This window comes from Crassostrea angulata, chromosome 1 (assembly GCF_025612915.1).
Source record: "Crassostrea angulata isolate pt1a10 chromosome 1, ASM2561291v2, whole genome shotgun sequence".
NCBI classification, from domain to species: domain Eukaryota; kingdom Metazoa; phylum Mollusca; class Bivalvia; order Ostreida; family Ostreidae; genus Magallana; species Magallana angulata.
The window spans coordinates 30,514,066-30,541,271 of record NC_069111.1 but is presented as its reverse complement, the minus strand read 5'-3'; the positions used below and the strand labels follow the sequence as shown (position 1 = coordinate 30,541,271).

Below are 27,206 nucleotides of genomic sequence, written 5' to 3'. Positions count from 1 at the left end.
GTATATGTATAAAAATAGACATTGCAGTAGTTTTACCTGTCAATTATGCCAAAATTCAATGAAGAAAAATACGTACAAAATTTGCTAACAAAACAAACGACATTAAAAGGTGCCGCGTTATTTCGCCTCATGTTAAATTTCACCCCTGACGACGAGACGGGAATGGTTTTATTACGAATTTGACATCGCTTTAAATAAAAGTCGAAATGATCAAACAAATTACAAATAAACATGTGTACGTTCTGTTAGCCAATATTTCTAAAGTCTGCTTTCTTTACAATCGATGCATAGCATGCGGGTCGAATAACCCCAATCATTCGGGGGACGAAACCATGAAGTTTCCTTTTCTAAACATTCCCGTGATGCATTTTGGTTTGTTTTTTCGTTTGCCCAAAGAAAAATTATTTTTAATTACTTTGAATATTTCTAACTTTGAAAGGAGACTGATTCTGCTGGTGTAAATAGGAGAAAGTCCATAACTTTCTAAGATAAATGATTTGTATGAAAAAAATGTTGATACTGTAATTACAAAAAAATCGGACCAAGCAGCTTTAAAAAAAAAACCCCAAAATTGGTTAAATACAATGTTTAAATAGGATAAATGAATCATAATCAAATTATTAAAGTCGTTTTTAGGTTTTTGAAATATAAATACTTTGTCGAAAATCATTTCGATCGACCTTTCGTATAAAGGTATATAAGGCAAAGTATATAACTTCAATGAAAACTCTCTAGCAAGTTTCGATACCTTTACTGATACGCTAAAATAGTAACTATATATATACAAAAGTTCAGATATTTTCAATAGGCAATACACAATCCACAACGTATATCATGATATATATTTACGACAATCTTTACTTTTATCGTTTGCTGAGATGAGTTTTCAAAAACGATGCTGCAATTCAATATTCAATTCAATTTCTGTATTGATCAATTAAGGTCCCTCAAGGGGCAAGAGGAAGATTGTATAATAAACATTCATTATACAAAATAAACACATTTACACAACATGTACAAGAGGGGAAGAGTTGGATGACTGAAAGAAGACAGACATAAACATTTTATGCATGGAATGTACATGCCAAAATAAGTAGTTTTAAATACAATCATACTTAAATTATTTCTCTAAAAATAATATTTTCGATCCAAAGAAAATGGTGTCGATAATTAAAAGCTTATTATATCAGTTTAACTGATCATGATTGAATATTATGTTTATTTTGGTCCATTCTGACGATTACGACATGCCTAGCCTGGCTATTCCCACAACAATGATTTGCCATATAAAGTCATGTCAAAATTTGACAAACTTGAAAACTTTACATTTGTATCATGCCAGAAATGCTATTTCCGAGCTTAAAGATACAAATGCAGAAACTACAGATTGAAAATGCGCAAAGTTGGAGGTTTTAAGAGAAATTTTTGGAAAGTGCAATTTTTTTTATAAACATCCTATGATTACATATAGCATTATTGATAAATTCAATATAAACACAAATGTGAGACATTTAAATGCGTTCCTTACAATTTTATGTATCCTTTTGTTGTTACCATGGTAACGGCTCCAGACTCTTTGAAAAAAACGTCAAATATGCCACATTAAATGCCAAATTATTTATAGTTGGAATTGTAAAATACATTTTTTATATGTTTAAGGAAAACGAACAGAGCTCATTAAAAAAAATTAAAAAATAATTTATATATTTTTCCAAACTTGGCTGCCATGGAAACCAAAATAATCTGACATTTTTTACAACTGAATATTCAATAAAACAACCAATTTTTAAGCTACGATATTTCAGTGACCCAACTTGATATGGTACAATCTTTCATACAGGAAGAAAAAACACATTTTAGACTTTTATTTCAAATAATGAAATCAGTTAAACAACTTTCCTTTTTTTCCTGACCTGACAAAAAATCCCATTTTCCACCAAATTTACCTATATTTTCATATTAAAAAGAAAAGGTTACATGACTTTGAGCATAATATGAAAATTAAAATCAAATGATTTCTTCTGAGAACAGACTTCAACAGGGTTCATTCACTTCAACAATAGCAAGAAAATACAAAAAATATAGATTTCAACGACAATTAATCAATTTGTGGTATCTAAGGAAAAGCATTTTCTTAGTTACCAGAATGAATTTTTACATTCAAAACCAGCAACTGATAGCTTAATAAGAGTGTGTGTCCTCCTTATATGTTGTTTACAAGATAAAGAATTACTTTTAAAGAACACGATTTTAGGTCTACTGTTTACAAATATGAAGGATTAATATTTGCCGTTACTATGGCAACGGGAAAACAGCAATGATTTGTACAGAAACATCGCTGGATTAAAGGCGTTTTAAAATAAAAAAAAAATTACATATATCTGCTTACAGTATTAACTCTGTAATATTATTTTGTTATTACTTGTTTAAGTAGAAAAAAAATGTCCCCTGGAAAATCAAAAATATGAAATTTTGAGAATTTAGATAAATTTCTATAAAATATTTTGTAACAAGTAATGTATCCTTCACTGTACCATGGTTCCGATAGCAGAGTTGGGAAAGAAAAGGAATTGTGCACTTCCATATTTTAGATATTGTATACCCATAGATATTTGTGAAAAAGTTGAAAATACAACATTTCATGAATTTCATGGTAACACAGTGTGTTGCCATAGAAACACAGGCGCAGTTTTTGTAAATTTTCACTTTTTTATGATTTATTATCACTGTACACAAAAGTGTGAAAGTTTCGTTCTAATTCGTGATTTTTGCACTTTCCACTTTTAAAAAGATAATTCTCAATGGTTACTGACAGCCTCTCTTAATTAACTTTAAAAAAAAAAAACAACCAAGCTGCAAATTGGTCACCATACGAAGGAAATGAGTCAAATAAGTCTAGAAGTTTTTGTTCCCGAGTTTTTATAAGTTACACGATCAGAATTGCACACATTCATATTCAGGCTCACACAGCAATCAGATCGATACAATTGCAATTAAGTTACCATGTCTGGATTTTTTTACACGATTACCCTCTACAGTTAAGGCTTAAATTGCGAAAAATGATGGGGAACAGTTAATCAACTTTTAATGTAGAGTTATATCTAAATTACAATTTGTAGCCGATGTAAACCCTCATAACAATCAAAGTATTGAAACTGTCAGTGGGAGCAAATTCGTTTACATGGATTAAAATATAAAAGGAGGGACGCTCTTCCGGTTATTCGATCCGTGCTATACTTATGCATATATTATATATACCGTAAAATCCTATTGCAGAGCTATTGAGGGTATTTTATACTCTCAGTGACATTATTTTCCATGACAACATACATGTATATATACTTTGAAAAAAAAATTAAATTCTTTGATTTAAAGTTTCCTCTAAAGCATTAAAATTTGTCAAATTTATTACTTAGTTGGACTGTATTATGGTATTTATGCCATTAAGACCAAAATAATACATGTATACGGCGACTATACTAGCACGAGGGCAAATACCAGTGAAATAAAGGAGAAAATACTTCGTGATAGGTATAAAAATAAATGTCAGAGTGACAAATATTCTTAAAGAAGTCAAGGTGGTATACGGAACATCTGTCAATATTAATGTGGATTAAAGTACATTATAATTAAAAAGAAACTTTTACCGGTTTAGAATTTTCAAACCATCCAATAATTAACCAAAACATACGTTTAAAAATATTTTTAGAAAGGTGAAAAATCTTTTTTTTAAATCCCCAACGGGATTCGAACTCGTGACGTATATACAGATTATTAGTGAACCTTCTAACCCATTACGCTACGCTATTAGTTGAAAATTTTGGAAAAGAAACTGTTTATAAATTTACACTTGATTTTATTGTTTATTTCGATGAATAGTACGTCACAACATAAAGATGCCCCATACCACCTTAAATCAATTGTGGAGCACATGCCTCAGTGGTCATAGGCAAAAGGTCGCTTGTTCAAACCCCGCTGTGGTCACATGATGTTGTGCACTTAGACAGGGCACTTATTCTACGTTTACATAGTCCATCCAGCTGAAATTGGATACCGGCCTTCGCTGTGAGTTAACCTGCGATGGACTATTCACGGTCCCATCCGGGGGGGGGGGGGGGGGGGTCAATGACTTTCATCCGCTTAGCACCAAGAAAACCAGCCAGGGATATGTAGTGTGCTGAAATATGCGCCTTCATGGCACGGAGAGGGATTTAACTTAGTTAACATGTAACTTAACCAGTGACTGCATTGGTTATGGTTTGTATAATTAGATATATTTTATGATACCTGTACACCCAAACTTTAACCCCTACTTACTTCTCAACTTACCTGTAAAGAACTGTATGACGCTTATAACGCGCTAAATTTGAAATACATTCTTTTGAAGTAAAGCTTTTATAATATGTTAAATCCGTGAATATATTTTGAATATGATAAGTTTTCACTTACAATAATATTTCAAAGTGTATAAACAAAAAGTATTTCGGCGTGAGAGAGGAACTTTGGAAAAGAAATAAAGATATAACTGATATAACACTATATATTTTCATATTATGTTATACTATATATTATTTACATTGTCAGTTGCTGAAGAATGGGACTTTCCCTTTCCATCATCCTCCCCAATCATTGACCTCCAGGTAGTAACTCCTTTTTTCATCTTTTTATGGCATATTTCTGATCTAATTTATACCATCATTGCGAAAAATTACCTATAAAACAAACAATTTATGAAAATCATTCTCATCTATTTAAATAAATGGGTATGATATTTCATAAAATGTTTGCTTGCAAGATTTGTTTATCAGCAATTCCCGCGTATGCATATTCATCTTAAATTCAATTAGGCATTTTTTAACTTCTTAGCCTTTTTTCAATTTTATCCGAATATGAATTATTGTTGTAAGAAGACATTTGATTGGTTCCCTCTCACCCAATCGCGAATTATCTCATTCCTTGATGGATGCAATTACTACGTTTGTGTCGAGGTGCGCCAGTACGCTAAAATTTGACTTTCTGTGGGATAAAACGGCCAAAACGACAAGCAGTAATGTGAGGGTTACTATTGTGTATTTTGTTATATACCGTGAATCATATAACTTCATTTTTTCTTTCAAAATTGATATTTATTCATTCATTTGAAAATTAAAATACACAATGCCGCCATCTTGATGTGTGTTTCGGTCCAAAAATTATGTCAAACGACCAAGCTGTCATATTACTTGATGATATAGCTATTATATTTCATTTTGATGAGTCAAGATTATGTGTTTTAATGTGCTATTTGTTTGATCCGTTGATAATAATTCTTACGTAAGGAATTATTGTAAGTTTCACTTATCATTAATGACTGGCACGTGTACAGGTTGGTGTTTGTTGTCTTATAAACTGGTCGTGTCAGGTTTATTTAAAACAAATGACTGGTTAAGGAATGATCACATGTTTATTGAGATCAAAGAATACATACATTATTGATGAACCCAGCATTTGACATGGTCACAAAAATAATTAAAGTAGATAATAATATATGCAAGAAACACAAAACCTTTATTCATATATTTGAACTTTTGACCCAATGTTCATGAATTAATTTGTAGATGCATAAATTCACATGCTGTAATTATTGAATTAGATAGTTTTTAAAATGGACACTATTAAAGAAACCAATTTTTGTGTGTCTGGAGCTTCTTCACATCTCATTCACCAAAGCCAAACAAAAAAGTGGGGGGGGGGTGATTGGGAACAAATAAATGAATTATTTCCATATTTATTGGTTTGGTAATCTTCAACTTCAAGGCATCCATGCGAAGCTATAAGCATTTTTTGTGCATATGGTCCACAAAGCACTTCTCTTTCAAAGAAACTCTATATTGTCGATATGAAATTCAAATACTGTATAAGAAAACAGGAAATAGTCTTCATCATTAGAAAGTGAATTTTTAACATGAAATTTAATGGTTTTATTTTCTTTTAGATGCCTCGAAGACGTAGCCCAAGCCCAGGTTATGTGGACCATCACAGAAAAAGACGACATGATTCCAGAAGGTATAAAAAGAGGAAATTTTTTTGTTTTTCCCCCACCTCTGCACCATACTGTGGAATCATTAGATTTCGTGGTGGTTGAATTTTCTTGGAATTAACATCATCAACAAGTTAATAAAATAGGGTTATAAAGTCACGCCTACGCTTTTGAAGGGGTATTAAAAAATACTCAAAAATATCTCCCCACACACTTATAAAACATCATGAAAAATAGCCCATACAAATTTTAATGATTCCATCCACAGTATATTATTTTTTAAGACCTTATGGTCTTTATTTTTTTGGGAGGAGGGGGGGGGGGCTCAGATTTATGTCTCCTATTCGCTGTGTGAATGATTCTCATCTACATGTTCCTCCAGTGTATTGAACTTGCACATTTTTAAACTCAGAGCAAGAATTTAAGCTCAGCCAGCATAACACATTGAGAAATGAAGATGAAAAAGGATAAAATGTGTGATCCAACTTAAATATTCATGCATTCTTTCTGTGGAGATTACCAGTGAATTCATTGCAACTTACATCTTGCAACCAAGCCATTGTATAAAACCTTTAATGAATGCAAGAGTCATTAATGGAATTTAATGAGATTTATTAATTTTTCAAACATTTCAACGTTTTCTTGGATATAATTAAATAAAAGTTTGCAGTATACAGAATGTGATAAGATAAATGAAGATTTGTCAAATAATAAATAATTAGATAAAGGTTTGCAGTAGACAATGTAATAAGATAAATGAAGATATGTCAGTCATTAAATTGAGTAAGTTCATACACTTCTCATATTTGCCAGAGCAAACGAACACAATGTAAATACTTATTATATGTTATATGTTGTATTTGAAATAATTTTAAATGTTCTAAAGATGGATGGAGGAGGGAGTGTGGTTTGAACTTAATTGTCTGTCCATTTATTCTTCTTTTTGAAAAAAGGTATACCATATTAACTTTCATGCAAATTGCACATTCAATCCTGTTGCAACTATATTATGCCCCAAATTATTGCTGATTCTGAAAGAAAAATCACACACTTTGAATAACTGTGTCAAAAATTGGTCAAGTGATTCTATTTTTGGATTATCGAGATCAAGAGATACTAGTATAGACAACACGACACAAAGAGATCTATTGAATCACATTGAAAATACTGTAAGTACCAGGAAAATAGTGAAAAGCATTCCTCCACATTTTAACATTAAATGGTACCTATTTTTTTCAATAGATGAATATAAGATCAACATGGTCAATAAAAATCATATCTGTATTGAATGACTCTATTATGTGACCGTTTATGGCATTTCTCTAAGTAGTTTTGTCTTTGAAATTCTGAGAAAGAAATGTCATTGATTTCTGGGTTCAGAATTTAAAAGGAACATTTTTATGATTAAGTATTGAATCTTAAGGTGTAATTTCATTAAAAATACTGAACAAAAAGTTAAAGAAGGTACAAATGGCTGGTAGTGAGTGTGTCGAGTATAGAGCCTTGAGTTTAACCCAGAATCAAGTGGACAGAAAATGGCCATTCAGGGGATGTTGTAAATCAGGCGTTTGAATTCAAGATATAGAAGCAAAACAACACTAGCGAAATATTTGAATATTGATTTTTGTTCTTTACAGTAACACTAGTTGATTTTGATTTTAATGCAAAGGAAAAAAAAATCAACGGAGATAATTTCAGTTATTTTAAACAGCTGAAATCTTAACATATATATACAACATGTACAATATTACCAGAATACATGTTATTGCATACGTTTAACAAAGAAAAGTAATTCATTTATGTGCACTTGGACAAGTTCTGTCTGAGTTATGGAACATTTTGCTGTTTTACATCATGTTGTCTTGTGTACTTTTTTTTATGTCATCTACAAATTTATCAATTTCCATCCTATTCCTTTGAAATGAGTAATTGCAAGCTTGAAGAAGCCTCCTGTGTTATTTCACGAGACTCCTGTCTGAGTTTTGTAATTTCTGTGAAGTCTCGGTCAACAAACTTTTTAACATTCTGATGTTCTCAAAACTACTTTATTGGATAGATTTAGAACATGACATGACTGATGGAGAAAATCATCAATAAAGAATTTATGCCCCACCCCCTGCACACATCTTTATGAGGGAGACCCTAAAGTACTGAGATAATGCATTTTTTATCATCCTTTGTCTTATATCTAAGATTCTGAGAGACAAACTGTTTTCAGAAATATACAAAGAAGAGATGGATTCACCACAGTTAGTTTTAAAGATGGTGGCCGTCTTGGTAAAAACCATGTGAATTTTTTGTTTTTGACTATGAAATTTTGATCTTTCCCTGATGGTCAAGGGATACTGAACAAATGAATTACAACCACTTACAGAGTGGCATTGAATATGTTTAATGTTTTACATTGGATATTCCTAATAACTTGACTATATTTGCTTTTATGGTGTTATCAACAATGGTATCATTTCCAGCATTAGAAAAATAAACATTGCATGGATCGGTAAGGTTGGATGACACGAGGTGTTACAATTGTATGGAGAATCATTATTTTCATCTGTTTGTCTGTTCCACTTAAATGGCTGGTTCATAACTATTAAAGAAGATATAAGTAAGACTGTAAGAGAGATATTTGTACATGTATACAGAAATATTTCATATGATGATATTTATACCATAATAGTTAAGGAAAGTGGATTTGAAATGCCAAAAGGAAGTGTTTAAAAACAAGTCAGCAAAATTTTTATTTTATTAAAAGGAAAGCTTTATAACATAAATAGGACTGGAATATAACCAATTTTTGTTTAATATAACATTTTGTTGATTTTATTAATGTTTTTTTTTTTCAAATATTTCAGAAAAGGCTCAGTCATTCATTAAAATTTTGAAAAATGATGTGCTTAATCTTTAAATATCATTTGTGGTTTTGCTAAGAAAAACTTTATATAGTACTATACTTATTGATTTCAGACTTTATTCCTCTTTAAAATCATTGCTTTTGGTTGGAAAGACATTCTTCTAAATGCTTTGTTACTTGAAGCTATTGCGTTTTTTTCTTTGCTGCATAGGCCTGACAAAGTATGTGTAATTGTGGCGAGGGGGCTCTATAAATGTAGGAGATGCATACTGCACACGTTACTATTTATCTGAGCAGTTTCCAGGTATGAGTCACGATCCTCCCAGAACCAGGAATTACACAGCTAAAACCCTCATCACTTCATCATCATTCCACATCAACACACAAAGCAGCCGCTGTAATGGAGCAATTGAATGAATTTATCTCAAGTGTTGTGACCCATCCTACATGTTTTTCCACACATTTATATATTTATTTACAAATTATGTACACCTTATTAACGTTGTTCTTTGTTTTGGTCCTGTAGGAGGGTTTTGTTCTATATTTCCAAAGAACAACCCCCCCTTCCCCCCAAATCTCCCATTCCTCCCACTCATAGATAATAGATAATGGTAAAGAATGCAAAAGAGAAAAAAAAAATCTCTATGAATATTACTTGGTTGCCATCATTTTGTATAAAGAATATTTTGCAGTAAGAATGCTGTAAAATAAATGCTATGCATTATTATTCAACTGGAAAACTCTCAGAAAAATACAAATGCAAAACACTATCAAGAAGTAGAGGTCAGAATCAAATAACAAATGCAACACAGGAAATAAATTGTCAAGAGGTGTCATGTGATATATATAAGCATCATTGAAATCTCCTATTTATAACATCAAAATGGTGTATGTATCAGTGCTTGTCTTGTGAGGACACATATTCTGCAGTAGGGTCCGACTGATGCATGATGTGACATGGGTTCAGGGTATGGGATCCTTGTGCGCCCGAACACGAAGGTTAGAAGAACCATAGAGATCTTAAAAGATTTATCATATCTGTATAGAAATCACTCATGTTGATTTGTTCTGAATAATTTGTTCAAAACATTGGGGATATTCCACATGACAATTGTCTTTAACATTCAATATTGTGAAAATCTTTGGTGCAGAGTGTTTTTGGGTGTGCATTATATTTAGAGATTTGTTGATTATAACAGTTAAAACTGTTCATTTTGATGATTTCAATGCTCATAGCTTGGGACTGTGGTTTTAAATGATATTGTCTTGTACAACTCTACCAATATTTTAAGGTCTCGGACCCTTAGGCTCAAAGTATTTTTCATCATAAAAATATGGTTTGTCTTTCAAACAATTAATGAAATGAAACAAAAAGAAAATTATTCGTGGTATCCATGTGTTTTACAAAGTTATTGCAAATTTGCCCAAAATGGGTATACCTGTAATGGATAAAAATTTCAAGCTGAGATCAATTTAAAAAAAAAAGTTGTACTGGCTAATTGGTGGCTCAATCCCCATTACCTTCATGTACCGGTAGGTGAACCACTAAGCCAAGCATTTTGTTGAATAACTGATCGTAATATTAATACTAAAAGACTAATTAAATTTGTCTATTTAGAAGGCAGATTTATGGTGCGAATAAATATAATCCAGATAATTTAGCGTTATCGAACCATGGCTAAAGATCGGAGATGGTTAAGGCTACATGTTTATGGTGCGATGGTAGTTTTTCAGCTATAATAATGGTTTTTCTTTTTCTAACAGCTATGACTATGGCTATGAGAAGAGAAGAAGAAACCATTCCAGGGATCGCTCCGCCACCCCAGACCGGCACGTCCATCGTCACCACAGAGACTCTGACAGCTACTCACCACATCGGAACAGCTACCACAGTCGCCATAGACACCACAAGCGGCGGCGACATCGGAGAAGCTACCGTCACCACCACAAGTCCACCTACAGCTCAGCCTCTAGTCGGGTAGGTGTCGCTTCAGGCAGCGTGCATGTAGTTATCCCAGCTCGGTCTTTTCTGAGAGGTGTAATGGGAGCTAGGGAAAGTTGACCAAGATTACAAGGCCCTTTGGATATTAAATGGAGAAAAGTGATATCTTGTTTGGAGTTTTGGGTAAAACAAGGTGGAAGATGTATAAATTGCCATGTTTTTTTTAATCAAAATTTTATAACATAACATAATGGGTTTTTTTCGGTTTGAATCATCTTTTTGCATTTGAATTGATATAAACTTGGCCACTGTCAATCTTGGTCACTTTTAGAAGAGAAAAAAAAGGAGGGTGAGAGAAATGGCGAGATAGGTGTATAATGACCAGCAACTCTTTTTGTAGGTGATCAGAGGTAAGCTCTAAGAATGATCATCAGGGGGTCCCCAGTGTTAAGTTTGTAAAGCAAAAAGAGGATGATGCAAATATTTAAGACCAAACAAGAGGAACAGACATCCTCATGAACTGAAAAACAGTTTATAGAACTGTTGTAGAGTGTGTGTGTAAACATGTGCAAAAACATGCAGATGTTTATGTCTTGAGATACTAAGAACTGCCATATTGTTGCTAATAGTAAACATTGTCTCCAAAAATTTATTATTTTCCTCCGCATAGAACTTTCCAGAAATACTTCCGTAATAAAGATGTACGTCATAAGTATTAAGTAAGAATGGGCTAGGTTTCTCTAGAAATGTAACAGTGGGGGATGTTAGGTGAACTTTTACACTATCTTGTGTCCCATCGCTTATGCTGATCCACTGGCTGTCATTTCTCTTGGGGAAGAACCAAAAAGGTACTGGCTAGAGTCCCATGTTTAATCAAGTGTGTAGGCTCCAAGAACAAGGATAGAATGAGGATGCCATGATAACTCATGGGCATGGAAAAGGAGGGGTGCCAGTGGGTGTGTGTGAAGTGACACAATGCTAAGTAGAATGGACAACAGACTTATTTACAGTTGTGGATCAAACCACTTATATCTAGTATACATTCATATGCTCTTAATGATTAAAACCGATATCTAGATATTTATACATACAGTTAAACTTCGATATCTCGAACACTGATATCTCAAATACAATGGATATGTCAAAGTGATTTGTAAGTCCCAACCACTTATTTTTTAAGTATTCCACCCTTGATATCTCGAATAATCGGATGTCTCAAATTATTTAAACACTCCCATCTAGTTCAAGATAGCGAAGTTTGACTGTATATGACAAAAAATAAGCTACACAATGATAAATTTTCAGAAATTTAAAGTAATATTTTTTGTCATCTTATTTTGAAATGCACTGGGCTATTGATAAGCACATCTGTTTTTGACAATATGGGACTTTCCTGGGTTGCCTTTTTGAAAATTTTCAATTTTCCAATTTGGGCAAAGTTGAATATTTTTGTAGCATGCAGGCCATCTGTTTTGTGACAAATGCATTGTGGGCTGTAAAATTACACCCTGATGTGGTGCATTAAGTCCCAGAGATTTAATCAATAATCACACAGAATAAAAATGAGTTTTGGAGCATGGCTCGGTACAGTTTCCTGAGAGTTTGTGACCAGGTTTCATGGCTTTCCAACACTCCATTGATTTCCAATTGTGTAGTGTAGAAGATGAAGTGATAGGATCTTGCTTGCTCTAATGAAAATAATTGAACTGCAGTTAAATTTCTTTGAGCTGTGGAGAGGTGTGTAAGTGTGTGTCTTGGGAAGTGTTGATGCTGCTGTCACCCTCGGTCCTAGCGGTGTATTGAATTGATCAGGAGTCAATACTCTGTTGGTGTACAGATGGCCAAGAAATGAAAAGCCTTGTCATTGACTTTTGCAAACAGTCCACAATGGCAATTTCAAGTGTAAGGAGAGCTCCATACGGGCTTCATGAATTATGTGTCGTAGGAGTAATGCCTCATCAGTGTACAGTAATAATTAGGGACTGGTCATTGAATCCAATGTAGGATGCAACCAGAAAAGAAAACAATGGGTTAATATCTCCGGCAAGATTTACAGTTATCTGTGCGGATCATCATGAGTGGTGCAGCAATAGCTTATGCTTATCTATTGTGGGGCTAGCTGAAGGGATTAACTTATCTTACACCCATAGTGCAAGTGTAGAACTGACCACCCAATGGGAGGGTATTTGTAGTCTGTATGGGTGTCTGGCCCCTGTCGGTGACCATCTGGTGCCTTACATCAGCTGTTGGTTAGTAGCGGCCTCTCCCCCCACTGTGAACCTCACTGTTAGTAAGTCTGAGTGTACGTACAGCAACTATTAATAGCATGAGATTTTTGGAGAAGCTAGAAGGTGCTCTTGTGTAGGAAATGTGATACTGGCTTATATTCTGAGTAGCAGCCAGAACATAGGAGAAGAGAGGGCGCCATCTTGTTGTCTGTAGGCCTCTCTTTCCACTTTTTTTGTTTCGAGGGATATTTTCTGAGGATTTTTTGGACTGGAGTGGACTTCACATGGTTCAAGTTGAAGAACTCTCACTAGTGACTTTTACTACAGTGTGTTTGGGATAATTTGACTAATTATGGAAGGGAATCCATCAGCCATGTAGTGGAAAATTACCAGCATAAAAACTCTCCTATATATTCTTTTGTATATATTTTGTTTTAGGATATATTTCATTGTAGTCATTTTTTTTTAGAGAACCTTTGAAGTTGCTTACAAAGTAATATATTTTTAGATAATATTTATTTCATTGCTCACATAGAAAAAGACCTTATCTAAAACAATTTAGATTTAACTAAATTTATCTGCGAAAAAAAAGAAGGAAAATTAATTTGAAAGTTTAAATCAAATTGAAATTGTCATAGAACGAAGTTCAAGTTATTAGGACCAGACCAGTGACTATTGAAGTAGTGGATCAGCATCTTATTGTGTATTGAGACTATGAGAGTGGACTATTTACAGTCTAAGAATTATAACCCCGTAGGAGAATGGAGAATGCCCACCTCCGGCATTACTTCTAATTATATTCCTTCCTCTAGCACCACTGCCTCCAGATATGGCCTCGGAGCCTACCGCAGTGGTGCTTTAAGTGGTAGTAGTCATAGCAATGGCCTCAGTGAATCCTGGTCCAACTCGGTAAGTCCGACTCAAAAATTTTCTGAACTCAAAGCTACAGATCGATTTGTCCGTCTAAAGTAAAGTTTCAAAACAAAAATGCTACATATTTTTTATTTATATGATTTTGTTGAGTAAAGTTAAGTGTTTTTATTTAAAATGTTAAGTGGCAGTTCTTATGTATCTCAGATTACACACATGCTTATCGTTGATAGTAAATATGTCAATAGATCTTTGGGCAGTCATGGTAGAAGAAGGGGTACAAAGAGATCAACAAATTTTTAGCTCAATCGTTTCTTTGTATATATGTGTCTTTAAAAAAAAAAAAACCATGACTGCCCATTGTTAATTAAGTGTAAGTAAGTATGAATATTCTCTGTTTAGAAATCTATGATATTTTTCCTTCTGATTTCATGAATAATAACCATAATATGCAATTGAACCAATCTTTACTTGGCGATGCCTCCATTTATCTATATCGCATATGCCCACCCTCCTGCTGTCAATGAAAATCGGCTGCCTTGTCTCTTCTGAACGAAAATCCTGTATCTGGCTCATGGCAAAATCAACGGCTGTCATTGGCTGGCTGCTGTGGTGTATGATGGGAAATTGAATTTGAATTTGAATGATGGATGAATAGGACCTACATGAGAGCAGCGAACAGGGACCGAGTATTGTGGACGATGCAGATGGACATCTCATATATCACCCAGGAGATATTCTGCAAGCTAGATGTACTCATCATTTCGTAATGTTTAGCCTAGCATACTATATCTCTATGTCTTTTGTATGAGGAAGAAATAGCTCAAGTATTCTTGAGAGAAGATATGCCCAAAACTTTGTGTTTTTCAGAGTATATACTACACTTATTTTTTATGTTTTTTCTTGTGGGATTGATCCCAATATTTTTGGTGTTTCTTTCAATTCCATATTAAAAGAATTGAAAAAAATGGATATGCTGGCAAAGCCTTGCATTTTGAAGAAGAAAAAATTTGCTTCTGCCGGAAATTGAATGAATGTGTTATGTATTTTCATCAAAATACTACTATTCAATATCCAACAGCTGAACTAGAGATAGAACCAACAATATTCTGATAGAATAAAACCTCTTTGCAGTAAATTTTCTCAAAATAGAACAACCAAAATTAAAAGCAAAGGGGGATGATGCTGGATATTGAATTTGGTAGTGATTTGATATGATATATTTGATTGTAATTGTTGGACTTTAACTCTTTCAGATGAAGTTGTTTCCACCCTAGGAGAAGGCACATTTGGCAAAGTCATTGAAGTCAAAGATGTCCAGAAGTGAGTATAGAATGTTAAAGGAATATCTGTTTCTGTGTGTGTACCTGTATTGATGGGAAATCCTCTGATATTGCACCGCTTTATAGCTCTTTCCCTGTCAGAGTATAACGATGCTAACATCACAGGAAGCTGCCAGAGTCTGATAAGATCTTGTAACCAAAATTCCACGGGTTTACATCATATAGACTTAAGTGTATTAGATATCAGTGTGGTTGTTGAAATAAAAATAAATTCAGGGGGATTGGGTGAATGAGGGGAAAAGACTTGACTCTCATACTTCTTATACTCTGGTTCGTTGCCTTAATAAAAAAAAGTGTGTCGACAAGATTTTGATGCCTGTAAATCTTCCTTCACAACCTGGGTTTGATAAGATATAGCAGAGGTTGGTTGGATTGAGATAATGACAGGGGTTTAGCTGTGTGTTTCTGTTGATTCCTGGCCAAGGGCAGCTGTATGGAGATAGATGGTAGCTGCAGCCTCCTCCTGTCTGCTCACAGATAAATATTTAAAGAATTCCTAGAGAGCAGACTTTTTTTATTTACCGATCTTTACAAGGGTTTACTAATAATAGCCTCCCTGGATGGTGTAGTTTCTGACACTACAAAGAGTTGAATGTTGAATGGCTTATTAACGGGCGATTTGGAATTACATGATGGAGATTTCTTCCTTCCAGCTGCAAAATTGGCTTTATGATGAAAGCCTCCCCTGACTTTTACATGCACCCTTATATCTGGTTTCATAATTTGAATCATTAATAAATTGGAAGGATTCCACTGTTCCATGTTTACAATGGCTCATGAGAAAAATGTTTTTTTTGGAGGGTTTGTTTTTTTGGATGAAGTAATTTTGTGCATTAGTGTTCCCTCCACTCAAAGGATAATTGCTCAATATCAGCAGAAAGCTTTACCCCTGAAGTAATAACCTCATAGGAATACCAAAGAAGAACTTCTGACAAGGAGCCATTCAGAGGGGAAATCTATCAGGAAGCTTTGATAGAATTATCAAGTTTTGAGTGGTTGGAGAATAGAGAACCATTTTGATGCAGACTCCATATTTTACATGCACTACAGATAAATCTTAGACAGCAGTATGACCTGTAGTTTGATCATGACCCTTGTTATATACATACTTAGGAAAAGATTAATGGTAATTACAAACATGTGTCGGAACCAGTTATCTTGCTAGAATTCTTAGTGCACCTTTGAGTTCCATGTTATAATGGATGGAAGGAAAGGGGGGGGGGGTTAACCCTCTATGCTGAAGATGAGTTAATAAATGCAACATGTACATAAGTTTTATGTATGGTGATATATCAAATCCTTCAGATTTTGCTATTATTAACAATTATATCCTGCTTTACACTGAGCAGTGATATGAGTTATAGCATTGATCAGATGGATACAAATAAAACAGAAAGGATACTCAATATTATTTGGACAAAGAAATGTTAATCTCACCCCCCCCCCTCCCCTCTTTCTTTGTCCGTTTTGATCATTTACCTGTGAATCAGTGAATCCTAAGGCTAGTGCTGACTGAGTGTTTATTTGAGAGGAGGGAGAACATCCCCCAGGTGTTAATGATTAGAGACAGCTCAGTGTGAACAGAATACAAAATTTCTCTGTCTTCCTCCTGCAGCAATATAGCTAGATCTGCTTGAGTTTGACAAATCACCAGGGGGTTTATGATAACTGACAAACAATTATTCTTTTCCTTGCTGTGGTTTAGTGTTAGGCAAAACCAAAAAAAAAAAAAAAATGAAATGTGGAAATCCTGCCTTTGGGAATTGTCTGTAAGGTGCCAAAACATTCTATGTAAACAAGAGTTAAATAATTTTTTAGACACTTGAATACTTTTTTATTAGGTATGTTTAAAATGAGTGCCCCCTCTCCTCCCCCACAAAAAAAAGATGTATAATTTGAACATAAAATTATGAATTGGTTGATTCTATTTTTCTGTGATTTTCAGGGGAGATGAAAAATTGGCATTAAAAATCATCAAAAACATAGAAAAATACAGAGAAGCTGCCAAACTGGAAATAAATGTTCTCGAGAAAATCAAAGAAAAGGACCCAGATGGGCAGTTGTAAGTGCTTCATTATATTCTTGAATGCTTTTCAGTGCTGAAAGTTCAGTGAAGTGAAGAATAGAGCTAGCTTCATGCCAGCATGTCTGTAGACCTTACAACAGTAGCTTTAATTCAATAAATGATCAATTTACCATATGCATAAGTGATATCATAAGACCTTCCTCTAGTTGTTTATGCCCATGGATTTATAAATACAATTTAGTAAATATCATTAAACCTTTGAACAAAAGCTTATGTAAATGATCATATCTAAATGAATGCTCATAGACCATCCAGTAAGAAGTATTGTCTTTGCATTTTCAGCCTATGTGTTCAGATGAAGGAGTGGTTTGACTACCATGGACATATGTGTATAGCATTTGACATGCTTGGTCTCAGTGTTTTTGACTTCCTGGTAAGAAAACATTCAAGTATTAATAAGTATTATCTAAATTACCATAATGCACTGACATAAAATGCTTATATTAATGTAAATTAAAGTTTGAAAGAAAGAAAAAAAATGCAAGTGATATGGAGATTATTGATGTTCATAAAATATTTAGATTTTCCTGAGCTATTCATAAAATTGTTTCATTTAATATTACAGAAAGACAACCATTACCTCCCCTACACAATTGATCAAGTGAGACACATATCATACCAGCTGTGTTATGCAGTCAACTGTAAGTCATTCCCATTTACACAGCTTGGATAGTGTGGCAGTTGCCCGTGCTATTGAACATTGTCCAAAGAATACGAATAGAGTCAAGTGGTGAATAATTATTTTAAAAAGCATTTTCTTTCTTGTTGCAGTTCTGCATGAAAACAAGCTGACACACACTGACCTGAAACCAGAAAATATCTTGTTTGTTAATTCCGATTATGAAGTCTCGTACAACCCAAGGAAGGTAACGTGTGAAGAATTAGGGATTAAAACGGTAATAGTCGTTTAGTAATAAGCATGCTAGGAATGACGAGAAACCTGTCCATACTATCTAACAAAAATTTGAGGCACCTTGAAATGTCTTCATATCAATCTCATAGCAATTTTTTTTTTACCTTATTGCCATTCAAATTTTTCTGAAAATTACAGATTAAAAGACAAAAGTGGAGAATCAGATTTTCTCTGAATGGAAATTAATTGAATATTGAGGTTAGGAAGCAAAAAATAGTTTCAGAGTGCCTTTATGATTTGATGAATTTTCCATAACTTGGTCAACATGTAAAATTTTAAGTATGTGCTCACTGGACAGGTTTGTCTGATTCCTACAGCATGTAGGGGTTGGTAAGGGCCTGGCGATTTCGTGAAGGCTTGCTGACCTTCACTTTCTCGGCCCGCCCCTCGTTGTGGCACTTGGTCTGCAGTGTTTTCTGTATGCTGTCATAACAACTATCCAGGTACATGTATCTCTTTTTCTATATTTTTTATGAATATATCTGCCCAAAGGATTCCAATTCCAGTTTGTTGACACCATTTTTCTTTTTTCTTTTTTTTTTTTTCTTCTTAAAGAGATTTCAATACCTTTATTTTTATGACTGTAGTGTATTTACTGCCCTCTATTTTTCTTTCATTTTTTGAGAGAACACAAACAATAATGCACATTCATCATTCTTTAACCCCCCTCTCACCAAAAAAAAAAAGAAAGAAGTGAGCGAGAGGAGAGAGAAAAAAAGAAAAGCGAAACAATTTATTTTTTTCTTCCATTTCGTTATTTTGTAATACCTATCTTGAATTTCTATTTCTAAGGTTACTAACCCACTTCATAATCAAAATTTCAAAGCCGATTAGAAATATGCAATGAATGGTTATTTATAAACATGATAAGGAAAATAAGATTGGAAGGGGAAACTGTACAGCATGTTCTGCAGCTAGTTTGTTTATAAACTCTGACTCATCTGCTCCAGCCTTGATCTATTTCTGGTGATATAAGCAAGACGACTTTGCTGTCTGATATATATTCAAATTTGAATACTCAAGATAAAGATCATAATAAAAGAAGCTGCCGAATAACATTTTGCTCTGAAGCTGTAAACTTGCGCATTTGATGTGTTTGTGATGTGTTGATGCACTAAACCTTTTCTTGTGATAAATATCAATATTTTCATTTTTGTCTCTTTTTTATCTTTTTTGCCATTCTCTCAGAAACGAGATGAGCGCAATATCAAAAACACAGATATCCGACTGATAGACTTTGGTTCGGCCACGTTTGATCATGAACACCACAGTACTATTGTCTCAACCCGCCACTACAGAGCTCCAGAGGTCATATTAGGTATAGTTTAGATGATGAACAAGTCTTTTTATTAATTTATGTCAATTACTTCGAATTATTACAATCAATTATATGATCTGACGAAGTTTATTATGTAAATACAAATTTGGTTTCTCATTTCCGTATGCCTAGATACAAAAGTTTACTAAGATATTAATATGTTAAAGAATTATTTAGTTCCATCCTTGGATGTTGAATTTGAATTGAATGTACCTGGCCTTCACACATTATATGTAGAGTGTACATGTACAGACAACAACTTTGCAATGTGATATAATTTGCTTGTAGAGATGGGATGGGCCCAGCCCTGTGATGTGTGGTCCATTGGCTGTATCATGTTTGAACTCTATACAGGCTTTACATTATTCCAGGTAAAACTTGCTTTTCTCAATATTTCTACTCAAAATATATGAAAATAAGAGTATTCTGGTAAATAATAACATTTACTGTTAAAACTGGAATTTTATTTTTAATAAAGGCCTTATGCATGAAACTTTGCAATATCTCATAAATGACCGAAAATGTTAATCAGATAATCAAATTGCAAGTTGGTATAAAAAAACAAAATTCTGAGATTTACAGGAAAATGAATCAATGTATTTTGGGAAGCAACTAAAAATATTTGTAAGCTTCCTTACAATGGTGCACAAAATGAGTGGGTTGTGTTTTGCTTTTTATAGACGCATGACAACAAGGAACATTTAGCAATGATGGAGAGAATTCTGGGCACTTTGCCATACAGAATGATCAAGAAAACCAAGTAAGTCTGCAGCCGCCAGTGAGTGTAAACGGCAATCAGCTTGTGTAATGATGATAATGGCAATTCCAGAAATATTCATGTGTAATTGTGTGGAAAATATTATCAGTAAAAAACAAAACTTTTTTTTTATGATTGTATTATTGTTTACTGTATTTAAGATGATTTATGGTTGTAAACTAATGCACAGGTCTACTACCCTCTTATTACCTCGTTTGTGTCATATTTACACATACATGTACTCATATTCTCTCTCCCTCAGCTGATTAAAATGGGGGACCGAGAGGGGCTGGTAATCTTGTCAACATTATTTTATTCAATAGTATACAGTGGTATTAGTTTACACAGAAGCTTTAGTTTCCTATATGATTATGCCATTACAAACTTTAGATATTTGAACAAACTACAAAACTTATGAAATGAAAGGATTCCACATTATACAGATTTCTTTGTGTGATTCATCTCTTGTCTTGAGTATTGTAAGAAAAACATGCAATAATATTTGGAACTTATTTAAAAACAAACTTGGGTTAAAAAAAAAAAAAATTTATGATAGAGTAAATCAAATTTACATAGTTACCAGCCTTTTATATCCCAGACTGTTTTGTGGTGAGAGAGATTTGACAACATATCCTTAAATTCTTTTCTTCTACTTTGTGCTTAGAATATCTGAAAAAGTGATTATTTGAGAGATGACTTCATTTCATTTGTTAAACACATCTCGTCATTAATATAAACATAAAATGTTTTTATCCTCTCAAATTTTTACTGATATTTCTTGTAAATGTATGATAAAAAAATAATTGTGATATGAAGCTTAGCCCTCATGCCTCTATTTTCCCATTTGAAGAACAAATTTTTTCTGGCATGGGCGCCTTGATTGGGACCCCACCTCCTCTGCAGGCCGCTATGTACGGGAAAACTGCAGGCCGCTCTATGTAAGTATGCTGCCGACTGATGCCTGTTGCCTGCCTGCCATATATCAGCACCAGTCATTTCAGGAGTTGCCTGCCCCTGCTCGCCCACTGTTTTTAAGTTGTATTGCTCTGTCCTTGACATGGAGATATACAATAGTGGATCCCCACGACCAATGAAACTTTCTTTTTTGTGTAACTGTGGCAGCATGTCCTTATTTCTTACTAAGGCTAATCTTTGTGCACCTAATAGAAAGCCAGATGTCAAGTTTTAAATGCAAGCTTTGCTAAAATGAAGCAGTGCTTACAACTTTTAATGAGTTTACCATTTCAGAGAAAATCAATTGGAATTTAATTTTTGGCCAGTGTCGGGATTGGCAGCAATTTAGATGAAATTCATGCTGTAATGAAAAATGGCTTTCTAATTGGTAGCTATTTAGAAAACAATATATTAGCCTTGGTTCAACATGGCCTGTGCATGAGTTTATTTATGTTGAACAGTAGAGCGTGCATGATTTGTGTCTGATGATAGCTTCTGTTTGTCTTTTGTTTGGAACCTACAGAAAATACAAGTATTTCTACAATGGTAAACTCGACTGGGATCAGAGAAGTTCTAAAGGAAAATATGTTCGTGAAAATTGCAAGAGGTTAAAGGTAGGGATGTTTACAAAATGGAAAGGAAAAACTTACTGAAAGAATTTTATCCCATTTGTTTCTATTCATATGATCAATTTGCTATGAAATAATTTTTTTTTATTATCTTTTAACAAGAAAGATTTAAGAATTTGTGTCTTGTTTGTTGTACTCTGTGTTGTAGAAATGATATTTTTCATTGGATTAAAGTTTGATAATTTGATATCAATTTATTCATTGATTAACACTGCTTATGTATTCTATTTCAGTGATCATGAGAAAGCACTGTCAAAAAGTGCCTGTGATCCAATATTGTTGCCACAGATTCTGTGGAAGTTGTTGAAATACTTCTATTTTGATGCATGAATAGGCTACTCCGTAGATTAAGAACACCCAAATATTGATATACTAATAGATTTGATGGTGGTAAAAAATAATTTGGTGTACACAGTGTTATGTAGAGTACACAACAGTTGATGACCATGCTTGAAGTGAAGATTTGTAGAACAAACTAATGGCATGACGCTATCCGTAACAATACAAATATGATCAAATCAGCTGAGATACTGTTATTAAAGACTGATGCGACATAATTGAAAACATCTAGATGATGAGATGCTTGTTCAGTTAGAATGGATTTTCAGTTCTGTTGTATTTATCTGTGAATGCCAGCAACAAGCAGTTTGTGTGTGTTTTAAGATTGACTGGTCAAAGCTTGTTGAAATTTTGAGGTAAATACATTGCCTTTTCTTCAATTACAATGCATTACTTTTCCTGTAATTAAATTGAGAAAAAAGAAATTAGGAAAAATTAAAGAAAAACTAGCAAAAGTTCGAAGAAAAAAAAATAGATAAATTGTTACAAGAAATGTAGAGTTTGTTTTACGGATGTAGAGGAAGTCGGTGGACTGCATGTTGGGTGTTTGATGAGATTTTGGTTCCTTTATTTCAGCACTATCTACGCGACAAGGGCGCAGAACACCGTCAGTGCCTAGAACTTGTTGAAATGATGTTGGACTATTTACCCAATGAACGCATCACATTGAAAGAGGCCATGAAGCATCAGTTCTTTCGTCCCATTCACAAGCAGTACCCGGGTCGTTATCCTTCCATCGATGAGTTTCGTTCTGCATCTGCAGAAAAAGTTCCGGAGAACGAGGATGAGAAGGATGGGATATGTCGGAGCAAAAGTCGGAGTAAGGAGCAGGAAAAGATGGAGCTTGATAGCATTCCTGAGAAATCTGAGAAAGTAACAACAGACTTGAAAATACCAGATGTGATTGTAGAAAGGCCAGAAAAAACTTTGTTTGAAATGTTTCCAGGGGCAAAGAAGATCTTTGCTAAAAAGACTCCAAATGAGGCTCCCAGTGAAACGGAAGTGAAAGTACCAGAGGAAAAGGCAGACTCTGAGCAGGCCCTAAAGGTGCTTGAAGAACAAGATTCTGTGGCTAGCTCAGAGACTGATTCAGATAGGGTTTCAAAAGCCAGTGACAAAGATACTTTGGCAGTTGATGACAATGAAGAAACTGGTACAGAAACTAAACCAGAACGCAAAAGGAGAAGCAGAAAGCCTTCCCCAGAAACTCCAATGCTTGATGTGGAGGGATCAGAAATTGTGCAGGAAGCTCGAAAAGCCAGGCGAGCAAGAAGAGCAGAAAGGGAAGCCAAGCTTGCTGCTGAGATGGCTGAACAAATGGATGCAGTGGAGGCTCGAAGGGCAAGGCGAGCAAGAAGAGGTGGCATGGCTGATCAGGTGTCTGAAGAAAGCACAGAGTCTGACCATTCAGCTGTACGACAGGGGCGTAGATTGAAGAGGACTGAAGCTGTTAATGATGACACTTATGACCCTGAAAAGCCAGATGATAAACCAGACCTCATCAGTGAAAAGGCAAGCAAAAATATTGATAATGAAGAAAGCCTGAAGCTTCCAACAGAAGATTCAAGTAATCCAGATGAAGACCTGTACACAAGACTAGCTCGTAAAGCCCTTAAAGCTGAATTGGAGAAAAGTATACCAGAAGGAGCAGTTAGAAAAGATTCCTTGCCATCTTCCAAACCTCCAACAGGGACAGAGCTTAACAAAGAGGACTCTCCATCGACACGTAGACGTGCACGGCTGAAAGAAATTGAACGAGAGGTAGCAGAGGAAGAAGCCAGAGAGGAAGCTGAGAGGCGAGCTCGAAGGAACTCACGCCAAGATGGACCAGATCCAACAAAACCAAAGCCAGAGCCTAGCATGAGGAGTATATTTGATTTTTTCAAAAAATCTACTCCAGATACTGTCTTAAAGATTTATCCAGATCTTTCATCTCAAGCGAAAAAATCCGCATCACCATTAGTAGATCAAGGTGAGATAAACACGCTCGACAATTCTGCTTCAGAAACGTGTGACAATAGACCTAGTTCCCTTGTAGATGTAGTTGCCCCTAGTGAAACAGCTTTATTGCAGGAAGGAGATAGTAGCATTCCATTGAAGGAGGAATGTGCCACAGATATTCCTTCACAGGAAACCAGTGTGGCTGATATCATGGTCACCCCACCTACTCCAAATGTGGAACAAAAGACCCTGATATTGGCTGATCCTGGAAATGATAAGGAAGAACAGGATTTACAGGAGAGTGGAGAACAGAATGAAATTTCTGCTGATGCTAAAAGTGATGTGCCTTCAGAGGAAAATAAGGAAGTTGAAAATTCTCAATCGAAAGCAAATGAAAATGATGTAGAAATGATGGAAGATGTGAAGAAGTCAGAGGAAATGGTCTCTGAATCTCTTGAGGCAGAAACTGAATCCGTTCTTAAGGAGGTAAATGATCAGAGTTTTGGGGAAGTTCCTGAAGCTCAGTCTGCAGGGAAAGAGGCAGAGAACGTCCCAGATGAATCGGACGAATTCAAGTCTGCATCAGAGAGTATTTCGCCTGATGTCACTTCACCACGAAATGAAAAGCCAAAAGCACCCTTGAAACCTTGTGACTATTCCATGATTGTAGAGCCAGGTCCATGTCAGATTTATCTAGAACCTGAACCTCCAGAGAGCATGGATCAGGCTGCAGCCACTGGTGAACACTCACCTGGGGCAGCCAAAGGTGACAAGAAAAAGAGGAGGAGAAGACCTAAAAAGAAAAAGAGTTCTGACAAAATGGTCACCGGTGGTAATAGTGGTGGTGGTGATGGCGAGGAGGAGACCTGTTGTTTTTTAGGGAAACCCGGCCTAGATTCACCACTAAACCCTCCGACAGAGCCCTCGAGTGGCAAGGGCTCTGATCAGACGGTTGAGTGTTTCTCTCAAATACCTCCCAGCGACATGTGTCCTGGGAAGGACTCGAGTCTAGGCCGGGATTCCGGCTGCTTAGATCCAACAAATAATTCCAGTGCTGAAGCCAGTAGCGATCAAAGCCAGGGCGACAATAAATTTGTGATTAGGGGAGTCAATTCCTTATGTGTTCCCATGCAGTCTCAGCTTGACGTCGGAGGAGACAAGAGGAACAGGTGAAAAGCATGAACAGTGCCTGGCTTACAGTTCTGTGTAGTCTGACTCTCCATTAATTTTTGCTGTTGTGAAATTCTCTTGAGGTTCTGGAAGGCTTGCACACATTTATTCTCCACTCCATCGGAGGATTATCCTCTCAAGCAATTTTCTTGCATGGTTAAATAACAACACCTTTGTGACTTCAGAACTGTATATATTTCCTGAGAGTGTGCTCAGGTACTCTCTCTCTCTCTTTCTTTCATTGTTGTATTCTTAGTGAAAGCAGTTTTAACAAGTTTGTTACTTATTTTGAATTATTAAGTGTTTATTTCCTCGGACATTTTCACGAAAGAGAACTAATGCTTTTTTTTTTTTATTTCTAATTGTCTCTGTTGTGTTTTCTTAACAACTTTCATGGAAAACGTGTAACCTCTCTTTGGATTTTTGAAGTGTGTTAGCCAGAGTGTCTTCAGTGATGAAAAACATTTATCTACTGACCAACTTGGAAAGAGCTTTTAATGCAACATTATGCATAGTTGATTTTTTGAAAGAGAAAAAAACCTGTGTATAGTCTTAATTAACACTGTAAGCTTTGTGAATTGACAGTGCAGCTTTTGTACACTTAGATTTGACTTGAACACTGCACTAAATGTGACCACTTTATGAATATGAAGCAGAATATGTTTTGACTGTCAATAAATAATACAGTGGACATCAATGTTGCATGATAATATATCATGTCATTCACTTCAAGCATGGTCAGTTATAAAACAGATTACAAAAAGGTGAAGTGTATCCACTAAGTTTAGCTATATAATCCCAGCCATTAAATGTTGCCTGTTTCATGCATCAAAATATGTCAAAGAAAAAAAATAGTGGATAATATCACTTAGACAGCTCTTGATAGGAGGTGTTTACATGTATATTATCTGTATCATGTGTATTGTCTTCATGATTCATTGTGTCTGTATATTCAACAATCACAGCCATACAATGCATGCCTTGTATCTTTCCAGCATTACATAACGGATCCGGAGAACACTGACCACAGAGACTTGTTTGATCTCGTCTGGTGCATGTTGAAATACTGCCCAAAGGAGCGCATCACTCTAAGGGAAGCTTTCAGACACCCATTCTTTGCCAGGTACAACACGACAGAGGAAGATGGCGGGTCACGTGCCGGGAACCAGGACCGCGAGAGGTCGCACAGCATCAGCAGGTGACTAGCCGAGGCAGCGTCCTAGGAAATGTTGGGCATTCCACAAACGCGATGGACAGTTTTATTGGCATGATTCTGATTCCTACCATCAGCTCTGACCTGAAACAGTTGTTCCCTAATGCTGTTTTTTTTCCTAGCCTTGCTGCCGTCAGAGACTCCCCTGATTAAGTAGCTGCTGCCCGTGCTGATCCAGCAGGTGAACTCTCTGTGTGCATGACCCTATAGTGGGACAAAGATGAGTTGTGCTGGCTTGTGTGTGTTTCGGACTGAGTGCGAAGAGGTCAGCCAAGTGGCATACAACGGACTGAATAACCCCCCATAAAATGGTGCTAGTGATATTTTCACTTGATTTTTTTTTCTTTCTTTTTTTTTTTTAAATCATTATTATCTGGGGAAATTGGCAAGACTGACAGGTGTGTGAATGAAATGTGTTGTGTTTCGGTGTAGTATAGCTCTTTCTGTAAAAGATGGATGTGTGCAGACTTCCCTTGTTGAGCCATTTTAATGAATTGAATGTGATATCTGATAGAAATTTTTATCAACAAAATGTTTCAAACATGTATATGAACTTGCAAGAGAGAAATTTTTCAACAGGAGAAGAAAAGAATGTTTTTCTTGGTATGCAATCATATCTTCCCAGCGCTG

General features: G+C 35.1%; 1 protein-coding gene across 6 annotated transcripts; it reads left to right on the top strand.

The window, feature by feature from the left end:
- The first annotated feature begins 4,944 nt into the window (after positions 1-4,944).
- On the top strand, positions 4,945-26,529 carry LOC128166948 (uncharacterized). 6 transcript variants are annotated; one of them, XM_052832466.1, is made up of 15 exons: positions 4,945-5,052; positions 5,975-6,045; positions 10,638-10,851; positions 14,572-14,665; positions 15,170-15,236; positions 17,202-17,318; positions 17,625-17,715; positions 17,908-17,983; positions 18,114-18,238; positions 19,444-19,573; positions 19,862-19,944; positions 20,254-20,333; positions 21,181-21,268; positions 22,829-24,224; positions 26,359-26,529. In XM_052832466.1, exons 1-15 carry the CDS (start codon positions 4,960-4,962, stop codon positions 26,385-26,387), a joined length of 2,754 nt encoding a protein of 917 aa, XP_052688426.1. In that variant the 5' UTR covers positions 4,945-4,959; the 3' UTR covers positions 26,388-26,529. The 6 variants fall into 6 exon arrangements, with proteins under 6 accessions (XP_052688426.1, XP_052688393.1, XP_052688388.1 ...); XM_052832433.1 differs by lacking the exon at positions 26,359-26,529 and having other exon boundaries at positions 18,114-18,208; positions 22,829-25,366; XM_052832428.1 differs by lacking the exon at positions 26,359-26,529 and having other exon boundaries at positions 22,829-25,366.
- Positions 26,530-27,206: the final 677 nt, after the last annotated feature.